General features: G+C 43.0%; 1 protein-coding gene across 4 annotated transcripts; it reads right to left on the reverse strand.

Annotated features, from left to right (window-relative positions):
- Positions 1-1433: 1433 nt before the first annotated feature.
- Positions 1434-7617, reverse strand: LOC139565060 (probable phosphatase phospho1). Of its 4 annotated transcripts, none has more exons than XM_071385086.1 (3): positions 7008-7617; positions 6490-6550; positions 1434-5583 (listed from the first exon to the last, which is right to left on the reverse strand). In XM_071385086.1, exon 3 carries the CDS (start codon positions 5537-5539, stop codon positions 4769-4771), a length of 771 nt encoding a protein of 256 aa, XP_071241187.1. In that variant the 5' UTR covers positions 5540-5583; positions 6490-6550; positions 7008-7617; the 3' UTR covers positions 1434-4768. The 4 variants fall into 4 exon arrangements, with proteins under 4 accessions (XP_071241187.1, XP_071241186.1, XP_071241185.1 ...); XM_071385085.1 differs by having other exon boundaries at positions 6997-7617; XM_071385084.1 differs by having other exon boundaries at positions 1434-5695; positions 6997-7617.
- Positions 7618-11929: the final 4312 nt, after the last annotated feature.

Genomic DNA, 11929 nt, shown 5'->3' on the forward strand with positions numbered 1-11929 from the left:
GTCTCCAAAAGTCTCCAATAACACCAGAAAAAGTCGCTAGATTTGTCGCTAGTCACATTTTCGAAAATGTGTCGCTAGAGGGTTCTGAGTACTCGCTAAATATAGCGACAAAGTCTCTAAATTGGCAACACTGAATAGTTGCTGATTGAAAATGCAATCTACACAGGACCATCCAATCAGGTTTTTGCATGGGTGGAGTTTCAGCTTCATTAGTGACATCACAAGGCAGTAAATAAGTTAATAGACCAATAACAAAGAGCGTTCCAAACGTGTCTGCCAATAACAGCTAGTTTTCAGTTTCCCCCACCCCACTCAGACCACTCCCAGACAATCCTAGTTAAATTCTTGTTTGAGAAACATGTTTTTGCTATAAAGCTATTTTTATTTATTTGACCATTTTAATGGAAAATGATTACAGTAAGTTAACTTAAATGATTTGATGTTGATATAAAAACGTCTGCATTGGGCCTTTAAGGTGGAGATGACAGTCATTTAATTTGCCAAATGCAGATGTATTGCAACCATCATCACACTATATAAGTTGTTCAACTAGCTTTCTCTAATAGCCTGCTATTGGTAGACAGTTTAAGTGCTTACAGTAATTATGTGAAACAATAAAAGTGACTGTTCTTGTTCTCAAATTCTGTATACTGTAATGTCATACATATATTCTAGATAGGCTAGGCCTGCTTATAATACAAAATGGATAAATCCACAGGGACTCAAGCAGTGTTGGCACAATTATAATTATTTCAGTGCTTGTTGTGGAAATTGATAATTGTTCATTGATAATTGCATAGTTCTGGGGTGTCAGATGACTGGCACGAGGGACATATCTGCCGCTGTAATTCAGTAGGCCTTGTAATATGTTGAAAGAAAGTATCTATTTTATCAGCGATTGCACAGAATAAATTCATAATCTCTTTGGTGTTATGGTGAACTATTTTTCACCCACTTTGGAGACATTATTTAGACCTTTCCTTTATCTCACAGCAAATTATCCTCCGTGGTCTAATGTTTTGAGAGAGGGAGGGGTGTTGCATTGCGGTGGGCATGTATCTAAATGGTGTTCAAGCCTATTGTGCTGCTGCCTTACTCAAGGAACACTGTTTCCAGTGGAATTTATGTGTAGAGAGACATATAGTGGGGTGCAATTAGTGTGTTAGTGTAACAGTATAACTTTACGTTGTCCCCTCACCCCGACACGGGCGCGAACCAGGGACCCTCTGCACACATCAACAACGGTCGCCCACGAAGCATCGTTACCCATCGCTCCACAAAGGCCACGGCCCTTGCAGAGCAAGGTGCAACCCTACTTAAGTCACAGAGCAAGTGACGTAACTGATTGAAATGCTAGTAGCGCGTACCTGCTAACTAGCTAGCCATTTCACACCCGTTACATTAGGATAGGACATAAAGTACAGACTCAGAAGTTTAGTTCATGGCTTTATATTCCTGCTGGTGGTGGAACATGTATGTACAAGTACGTGGTACATATTAAAAAGACATGCACAAATAATAATAATACATACATATGTTTTAAAAACGACAATATTTAGTTATATAGCTATGTCATATGGTACAGTACATTTTCTGTTCCTTTTCAATTTATTTTCCAAAACTTTAAAACTGGTCTCCATTTGCAATCTGTAAGTCTGCCAGTAGATGGCGATGTTATCACATTACATTTTCCCTGATCAGCCATCAATTCCCTATTTCACAAAGAGCACTGTTAAACAAGTAAACACCATTTATTATTGATAATATAAGATTTAAGAATTACACTGGAATAGCCACCCATTCATTTAGCATCGACAATGCCATTGGGTGGACTGGAGAGGGCTATAGTCAGAGAACGGGACACTAACTAACCGGATCTGCTGCCCCACTGACCCAGTTTGACTGTTACAGTTTTTTTCAATTGCTAACATGCATTGGTCAAAACTGAAGTCACATTGTCAAAACTCTTCAAACAGTCAGCGAAACAGAAGTGTATGTGGACCAAACTGTGAATCATTTTTCATTGCTTTCACACAAAATGCATCCATTCATACTCCACCACCTGCAAAACTATATATTTGCAGCATGTTTTCAAATGCTAACACACTGTTCCCAAAACTGTTAAAAACACATTCAAAACAGAATGATGGCAAATGTCGTGCATCTCTGCAGTAACCAGATTGAAACATAGAACATCTCAGCAGAATATTTAATCATTCCAAACACAGCTGATTGCAATTTCAGCTGAAAGCCTACCCAAGTGTCCTGTTTTTAGTCTCGTTACTAAACAGACAAAAGAGGACGGCTTCGGAACGATTTAGTTTGGAAACATGGATCAAGGAAGACAGGTTGGTGGGGAAAGAAGAGTGGCAGGGAGAGGGAGAATACGTGGAGGACAAAGGAGAGGAAGACCAAGAGCGGTGGTCTCTGATTAGATAAGGGCCACAACTATTGACCATGTTGTAAACCATGGTCTTTCTCTGAGAGAGGCTGGTTTAAGGGTGCAACCAAATCTGCAGCGTTCAACAGTTGCATCAATAGTACACATTTTCCAGCAGAACAACAGGTGAGATGTGCATCCTTCAATGATAATTGAACTACATATTACAGTACAATACAGTATGTTCACATTTTTACATGTACTGACATTTTTAAATATATTGATTTGTTTTGTGTTTTTCAGTAGGATCCAAGGGTTGCCTCCCACAGGAGAGGCAGAATATTATCAGATGTGCAGTAAATTGTCATTGTTGACATGGTGACTGGCAACAATGCAATAAAACTGTGGGAAATTCGGGAGAGAGTGCTGGCAGACAATATTACTGTTGGGAATGTGAATACGGTCAGCACAACAATAATTGCCAGAGTCATAGAGAAACATAAAACAAGGATGAAGCAGTTGTACACTGTACCATTTGAGAGAAACTGAATGTGTGAAAGAACTCTGGTATCAATATGTCCCGGTAAGATGTCTGTTCAATAACCAAACAGGGTACAGACACAGCTGTGCATAATATAAAGTACTGTAAAACTGTGGATTTACTGTATTTAAGATTAATTGAGATGGAAGCCAGGCAAACCGCACATACATTCATCTTTGTGGATGAAGCTGGATTCAATCTGGCAAAAGCACGCCGCAGGGGAAGAAATGTGATTGGACAGACAGCAACCGTGGATGTCCCAGGCCAGAGAGGAGCTAACATCAATGTGTGCAGCACTGCCCAATGATGGTTTGCTGTTACACAAACCACTGATTTGCCCCTACAATACAGAGGCTAATTTATTTTCTGGATGAATCTGCATAATCGACTTGTGCCAGCGGCGGCGAGAAGGGCAAGAAACTCCCCTACCTTCGTTGTTGTGTGGGATAATGTGGCATTCCACCACTTTGCTGCAGTCACAGACTGGTTTGCTGCACATCCCAGGATGTCAGTACTATTCCTGCCTCCATATTCCCCCTTCCTAAACCCCAGAGGAATTTTACTCTGTGTGGAGGTGGAAGGTTTATGACCACCATCCACATGACCAGATGTCCTTACTGGATGCCATGAATGCGAGGTGTGGAGACACTTCTCCTGAAGACTGGCAGGGTTGGATTAGACATTCCAGAAGACACTTTTCAAGATGCTTTGCCAGAGAAGACTTAAGATGTGATGTTGAGAACTTGTGGCCAAATGCAGGAGAGAGGGAGAACTAGAACCCTCACAGTACAGTATGAGTGATTATACTATAGAATTTTTTTATTTATTATTGCAGCCCTGGAATTTCAGGAACTTGTTTTTTTGTTTAAACTTTATTCTTCACAAGTAAATTACTATATGTGAAGACATAGAAAAAAATAAAGGCTTGATAGCCTTGCAAATGGCTGCATTTCTGATTCATGTTACATATACTTTAGTACATATACTAGTACATAAAGTGAAGGTGTTATTCTATAATGAAATAGTGATTTATGTGTAAAATCATTCTAACTTCAAAAGAGAAGTACATTTATGTAATGCTCCCTGTTAAGTGTGTTTTAGGTCAGTGTGTTTTGAGTGACAATGTATGCTTTCTGAGTGAGAATTGTTGCCAGAGTTATGGTCGAACGAGCTCATTTTGAGACATGTATGAAGTGGTTTGAGGTGAGATTAACTGTTTGGCCAAGATGCATGTTGGTAATGCAGACTGTATGAAGAGTTTTGAAAAAGTGGCTTCAGTATTGACCGACGCTTGTTAGCAATTGATAACTGTAATAAACCAATAAAGCTCGGTGTCAACAAAGGAATATAGGTAATACATCAGTCCTTAATGTATCACTGCAGAACACCCTATTCAGTCGATGTTTGTTCCTCTTCCCTCTCAATCCAGCATCAGAGGATCAATCCCTCTAAAAGATTGACTGACAATACTGCCCTGATTGGTAGGGTATCAACTAAGGCATAGATCTGTAATAACAGAGTTGATGCTTTTCCTGGGTTGGTGTTTCTGATTGACTTTAAGAGTGTGAGGAGGTGCACTGAAAGACTACAGTATCTCTAGCTCTATCTATGGCTGAGTCCGAGTAAGACAGATGCACTGAGCGGAAGTGCGACACTGTCGCAGGCAATATATCAAAAGCCGGTTCAATTGGCATTGCTCTATTCTTGAGCGTAGAGTGGTTTTTCATTGTGTGTCAGTATGTGGTTTTGTGGGAATTTGATCTGGGAATGTGATTTGCCGTGTGTGTCTGAGTATTTGTGTATGTGTGAGCAGGCGGTGTACCCCCCCCTCCCACCTCCTAGCTTCATCATTTCTCCTCTGCGTGCCTCCTGAGTCGCTCCACCACATCATCCCCACTGGCCCAGGGCACAGTAACAGCCTTGAACTCCCCCGGCCTGGCCTCGTGGATCTCAGTGATCAGCCGGTGCATGGGGTAGTCCCGCCGGGCAAACGCCGTGTCCCGGGGGCCCAGGATCAGAGACGGGCAGAAGTCGTTGGCCCCATCGCCCACGTAGAATACCCTCTGGAACGGCCGCCCACGCTCCTGCGTCCGCCGCATCACATAGTCCCTCAAGATCACCTGCTTGCACATGTTCTCCGGGCAGCGCATGCAGCTGTGGGAGTGGAAGGGGCGCAGCACCAGCCGGCCATCCTTGTCGAAGGTGGCAGGGTTGGTGAAGATCTTGACGAAGAGCTGGCGGGCCCCAACGCGGCGGAGCCAGGACTCGATGAAGAAAGTGTTGGCATCAGACACCAGAACCACCTCAAAGTCCTGCGGGGGGCGGTGGCGAAGGAACTGGAACAGGGCAAGCATGCCGGGAGAGGCGGGGATCTTCTCGATGACGGAGCGGATGGAGCTCTCGGTCACGCCCTTCTCTGCCATGTAGGCCAGCACGCGGTGCATGTACTCGTTGTAGTGGCCCGGTCGGTAGGTGTCCTTCAGCCAGGCGGGGAGGTTCTGCCCTGGGGCTGCCTGCACCACCACATCATCACTGCTCTCATTCACAATGGTCTCGTCAAAGTCGAAGAAGATGAGGAAGCGCCTGTCAGAGGGGGGTGTTGCTGAGTTGGCGGCCATGTTGTTTGCGGAGCGTCTGGAACGTGGGGGGGGAACGTCCTCGCCTGGGGGAGAGCCAAAGCAGTTCATGATTGGCTTTGACACAACCTCTTACTGAGATGAGTGGCACCAAAATCCCTCTCTTTTGCACCTTTCGGTCTCTCGTTCACGACGAGGCTTCTGGGAAGAATTAGTGTATAATAGGCCAGGGACGAGGAGAGGATGGAAGCAGAGTAAAAAAGTACAGATTGAAGAGGAAAAGACAAACAAAATACAAACATTTAGAGAAACTTTTTTTCAATGGACCTGAATTATAAAGATTAGCGGTGGAATGAGAAAGAATAATTGTGCCAATATCAGCATGGGTTGGTTGCATTTCTGCTTGGTAAGCCACCCAACATGTGTACTGAAACTTCAAAACATATTTCTACCCCTGAAATCACATTAAGTCCGAGTAAGTACCGACTCTTCAAGTCCGAGTCCTTTATAGTCACGAGTCAGTGCTTGCAGTGCTAAACTGCCATCCAATAATCCTTTAAATATACTAAATGCTGTTACATTGTTTACCATTGTAAGGATATCTAGATCATTTAGCTCTACAACATTTGCTGTTGTAGCTAGTATGTTAAATTATGCAACAAAGAGAGATTTTCAAAGACACTGATCGCCCCCGAGTCACGTCCGGTCCTGGACTAAAGTACTAACACAGATTTTTTACCATTTGAAATGCCATAATCTAAAATCACATTATCATGTAAGTGATTAGCGGCGATGTTCTGTACCTGTGCAGCTGCAGAACATTGCATTGGGAAATGTAATACGAGCAAGTAACACACACGATGAGTCAACAGCATACAAAATAAACTTGATATCTTAAAATCAAGACATTTTCCAACGTCAGCCTACAAGTCATGCGATGCTGATCTGTTTGAAGCTGCAAGGAGTCAGTGAAAAGAACATACTGTACTGACCTTCAATGTTCCGTGCTGTCAACAGAGGGTTCCTAGAACACTATCAACCAATACATGGGATCTGTAAAGTGAGGAGGATAATTCAGGTACAGGAAAAGCCTGTAAATAACCCCCAAGAGACGGACACCGTTCTATGTTGTAATTATCTACAATGCGAGAAAATGCAGCGCGTTCTGCAGCACTTACTGTAGGCTAATAATGTAACCATCATCATACAATATTCGGCTAAATACAATGAATATAGTACAGTAACGCATTATATTATGCCATTTCACAGGAATCTCCATTACTTATGCTATAACAATTTGTTCCAAAAACGGAGTAGATTGATGAACATCTAATAGATAAATTAGCCTGCATGCAAATGTTTCCTAATCCACGAGTGAACGCGCTGTATTTACCCACTGGAAAACGTCCTGACGGTTAGTTTACTAAATAATTATAATTATTTACTAAATAATTATTAATTATTATAATTATCTTATTTGCAGAGCGAAGGAACCATACCGAAAATGTACCAGTAAGAATGTATGTCCACAAACAGTATACCCGACGACACTCTTGTCCCTCGCGGTATCTCTAAAGTCGCCTATGTTCTTGAATTGGTCACCGACATCCTGTTCTTTGTCCAGTCTTGAACTTGACCATCACTTGGTTATGTACGAGTTTGATTGTCGAGGAATATAGTGCTTTCAGCTCGTTTTATTGGCTGTCGAAACCACTGAGCGTGCTACGGTTATGACGTCATAGGCGGCGCAACACCGGCCCATTTGGCGCCCGCCTCTAAGATCCTGAGTAAGTGAACCCAAAGAAGCAGTAGACAGGTTGGTTGATTCTGGTTTGAAATCACTCAGCACAGCTTCCAGAGAGAACATGGAGAGATTCCGTTTGTTGTGTTCTCTCAATGTATGCATAACAAAACTGCTTAGGTGGTATGTACACATGATAAGCCTGTTTTGTGAGATCATTTACAGCCTTTTTGCTGTGTGTGCAAACCACACATCCCTAATTGACCAAAGGGTGACACCAAGAACACGATGTTCAAATTGATGGTAAAATAAACTGAATGGTTTACAAGTGGTTTTAGAAAAAGGTGAAAGCAAGACATTTGCACCTCTGAATGCTCAGCCACTTCGACCCAGCAGGCTACCCTCCCCCAACCCCTCCCTCATGTCTCTGTCTCCTCTCTGACACAGAGCCTCCCTGCTTCTCCTGCACGAGCCAATAATGCCCAGCAGTTGGGAGGTGACTATTTCTGAACGCAGATGGGAGTCCAGACTTATCTGGTGCCGTGTTATCACCCGGCCCACTAGAATGAACCTGACCACTCACTCACATACTCACAAACAGCATCAGTGCTGTGTTGAGTCAGTCACTCACACTTTCCACTGCTGTCGGTTTTCCAATGGTTATTTTGCATACAACCTTCCCACAACTTTCTGAGAATGTTGCTTTGTATATGTAAAAAAAAAAATATGGCACGCTAGCTCCAACCTGGTGGCGCAGTGGACTAATTCCACGAATAGAGAACATTAGATCATAACTTCGAATCTCACAGATGCCGTGTCATAATAAAAAAAGAAGTGTTTGCATGATTAAAGCCTAAGGAAATTAATTTCCATGTGTCCTATCTGTGCTTGGAGTAAAAAAAATAAGTTTACCCAAAACAAGCTAGTAGTGTTAAAAAAGTCTTATTGAAACATTTAAGATGGTGACTAAAGCAGCCGCGTTGCCTGCAAAATAAATGTACATATACATGTTATTCAATCATTTCATCCCAACTGCTCACGTGAGTCTGCGTAGCCAGGCGCTAAAATAGAACTTGGCTCTATTTTAGACGCTCAACGCGCCACTGCTCCCATCTACTTCATGGGTTTTTAAGAGAATACTAATTAACGTGGGTGATTGAAAGACGAACGAGGTCCACATTCCAGTCCAGTTGGAAGTAACACACCTTAAAGTTGGTTGCCAATTTAAATTCCAGAGAAGAAAAAGAAGCTTCAACGAGAGAAATCTTACTCAAATCTAACTAGGTTTCCCATTTTATGGGTGGATTAATTGTCAGAGTAGAAAACCCTTTTTTTTTTTGTAGGACTCAAAATGGGCAGAAAAAAGAGAGAAAAAAAGGTACCATAAGCATTTCATCTCCCGGGACAAATTAGCTAGCAACAGTTTCATCTGTGTTGTGAGCTGTCAAATTAAATGGTATTTTAACCTGCATATCATGAACGCATCTGGTGGGGATAGTTAAAATCAACATGCGCACGATGGCCCCCAATGCAACGAAGACGGTTTGGTCAAGGTGTAAAGAAAGAACTTTGAAGGAACCAGAGTGCAACGAAGACGGTTTGGTCAAGGTGTAAAGAAAGAACTTTGAAGGAACCAGAGTAAAACACTCCCAGAAACCTCCCTGCAATGTTCCCAGAATAGGCTAAAATGTTAACTTCTGTTCTCAGAACATTAAAAAAAAAAACGTTTAGGAAACTTATGGCTTTCATCCCAAAACCAATTGGGAAACCAAAAATGCACATTCCCACAACCTCCAAGGACCCAAATGTGCTAGCTGGGTGCTGTCTCTTTCTCCCTCATCTGCACAGAACACAAACACAGACTCACATCCTCTCATCTAACCCTGTGATGTCAACAAGGAACTGAGATGCGATATTTCAGTATCAGTAATACACTACCTCTCATCAAGTTTTTGAAAATAAACTTTGTTAGGTTTTGCTCAAATAGTCTGCTCTGGCTACATGGTCTCTACAGGATTACAAGTAAACATCTGCAAGCACTTGAACACAAAGACAATCATGAAGACAAAAAAAACCAACACGAAACAGACAGCTAGACACGTACTCTAGGGACTAATGGGTGGGGTGTCCTTTAACCTGGTTGATGTGGCGTGGACGTTATGATCTTCACTTCTCCTTTCCTGAAGGCTGACAGACATTTCATATACATACACACAAACCTTGCAGCCAAACACACTGCTGTTAGGAGACTGTTACTGTTCCCATTGAAAGTTACTTAAAATAGCTTGATTGTATCCAAGATCGCGTGTTTTCATATGATTTATGTGGCGTCCTCCATGACAATGTCAACCGTCACTCCCACTTCCTTCCTGCCAGGCAAACCCAGTTCTATTAATAAAAGAATACGGGTGCATTATGTGGTCTAGTTATGCACAAAGACTGCTCTAAGTGTACTTGCAGTGCTTACAACAAGGCTTATTAGAGGTGGTCTTGTGGCGCTTCAAAATAAAGCACATTTTTTGGAAACCGCCAAGCTGCGTTTGTGCAAGCCTTTCCTTTATTCATCCCTAGAATGGTTCCTTGAGGAAAATCGCCCCGGACATTGTGCCATTACGGCTTCTAATGCTGTGACGCCAGGTAACAATGGAGTGAGTCAGGTCATCTAAAAGGTCAGGGGTGTAGAAGACTTGACCTACAGTACTTGGATTGGAACACAAGGCCATTACTACACACTTACCACAGACCCAGGTCGTAACTACCCACTGTTGCCACAGACAAGGAATTGCCACACAATTTCAATTCGTGAGAGATAAACGAAAGCCTCTGTTTGGTAATGCAGTGATTTCAGCCGTTTGATCAGTATCAGCTTCCTTCTGTTGATACAATCACATCCACTCACAACACTGCAGACAAACACTCGCAGAGATCAACAGAGTCCAGCTTAAAATGTCACCAGACAAAACACAAAACCGACTGCAACCACAGAGATGGAACAATCGGAAGAAAATAGAAAAAGGGGTACAAAATATACAGAATGAGCCAGCTTGCAAAAGGAGTGAGAGTTCAGCGAGTTGCAGCACCCTGTGTAACAGGAACGACCAGAGGCAGAGCTGTAGACGTCTGGAGCCTGTATCAAAGAACATGACTAAGCAATTAGAACACAAACCCTGTTGATTAAATCAATGTAGTAATGAATAATATAGCCACCTAGGATTAACTCCGCTTCTGCAAGTGGACCCAAACTGTTAGACCTATATCCATCATGCCCTGGCTTTCTAAGGTCTTCGAAAGCCAAGATAACAAACAGATCAACGACCATTTTGAATCCCACCGTACCTTCTCCACTAAGAAATCTGATATCATAACCGCCATCGATAAAAGACAGTACTGTGCAGCCGTCTTCATCGACCTGGCCAAGGCTTTCGTCTCTGTCAATCACCGCATTCTTATCAGCAGACTCAATAGCCTTGGCTTCTCAAATGACTGCCCCACCATCTACTTCTCAGATTGATTTGACACACTGAACTCTGAGGGCCTGTTGTCCGGACCTCTGGCAGTCTATGGGGTGTGCCACAGGTTTCAATTCTCGGGCCGACTTTTCTCGGTATATATCAATGATGTCGCTCTTGCTGCTGGTGATTCTCTGATCCACCTCCACACAGACAACACCATTCTGTATACATCTGGCCCTTCTTTGGACACTATGTTAACAAACCTCCAAACGAGCTTCAACGCCATACAACACTTTTTCCGTGGCCTCCAACTGCTTTTAAATGCAGTTGGTAAAACTAAGTGCATGCTCTTCAACCGATTGCTGCCCACACCCTCCCGCCCGACTAGCATCACTACTCTGGACGGTTCGGACCTAGAATATGTGGACAACTACAAATACCTAGGTGTCTGGTTAGACTGTAAACTCTCCTTCCACTCACATTAAGCATATCCAATCCTAAATTAAATCTAGAATCGGCTTCCTATTTCGCAACAAAGCCTCCTTCACTCATGCTGCCAAACATACCCTTGTTAAACTTACTATCCTACCGATCCTAGACTTTGGCAATGTTATTTACAAAATATCCTCCAACACTCTACTCAGCAACCTGGATGTAGTCTATCACAGTGCCATCCGTTTTGTCACCAAAGCCCCATATACTACCCACCACTGCAACCTGTATGCTCTTGTTGGCTGGCCCTCACTACATATTCGTTGCCAAACCCACTGGCTCCAGGTCATCTATAAGTCTTTGCTAGGTAAAGCCCCGCCTTATCTCAGCTCACTGGTCACCATAGCAACACCCACCCGTAGCACGCGCTCCAGCAGGTACATTTCACTGGTCATCCCCAAAGCCAACACTTCCTTTGGCCGCCTTTCCTTACAGTTCTCTGCTGCCAATGACTTGAACAAATTGCAAAAATCACTGAAGCTGGAGTCTTATATCTCCCCCTCTAACTTTAAGCATCAGCTGTCAGAGCAGCTTACCGATCACTGTACCTGTACACATCCAATCTGTGAATAGCACACCCAACTACCTCATCCCCATATTATTATTTACCCTCTTGCTCTTTTGCACCCCAGTATCTCTACTTGCACATCTATCACTCCAGTGTTAATGCTAAAATGTAATTATTTCACCTCTATGGCCTATTTATTGCCTTACCTCCCTGCTCTTCTACATTTGCACACAGTGTAC

Source organism: Salvelinus alpinus, chromosome 36 (genome assembly GCF_045679555.1).
Source record: "Salvelinus alpinus chromosome 36, SLU_Salpinus.1, whole genome shotgun sequence".
NCBI lineage: Eukaryota > Metazoa > Chordata > Actinopteri > Salmoniformes > Salmonidae > Salvelinus > Salvelinus alpinus.

Excerpts from the sequence above, each read along its gene's own strand:
- LOC139565060 (XM_071385084.1), bottom strand. The coding sequence starts at position 5,608 with ATGAACTGCTTTGGCTCTCCCCCAGGCGAGGACGTTCCCCCCCCACGT.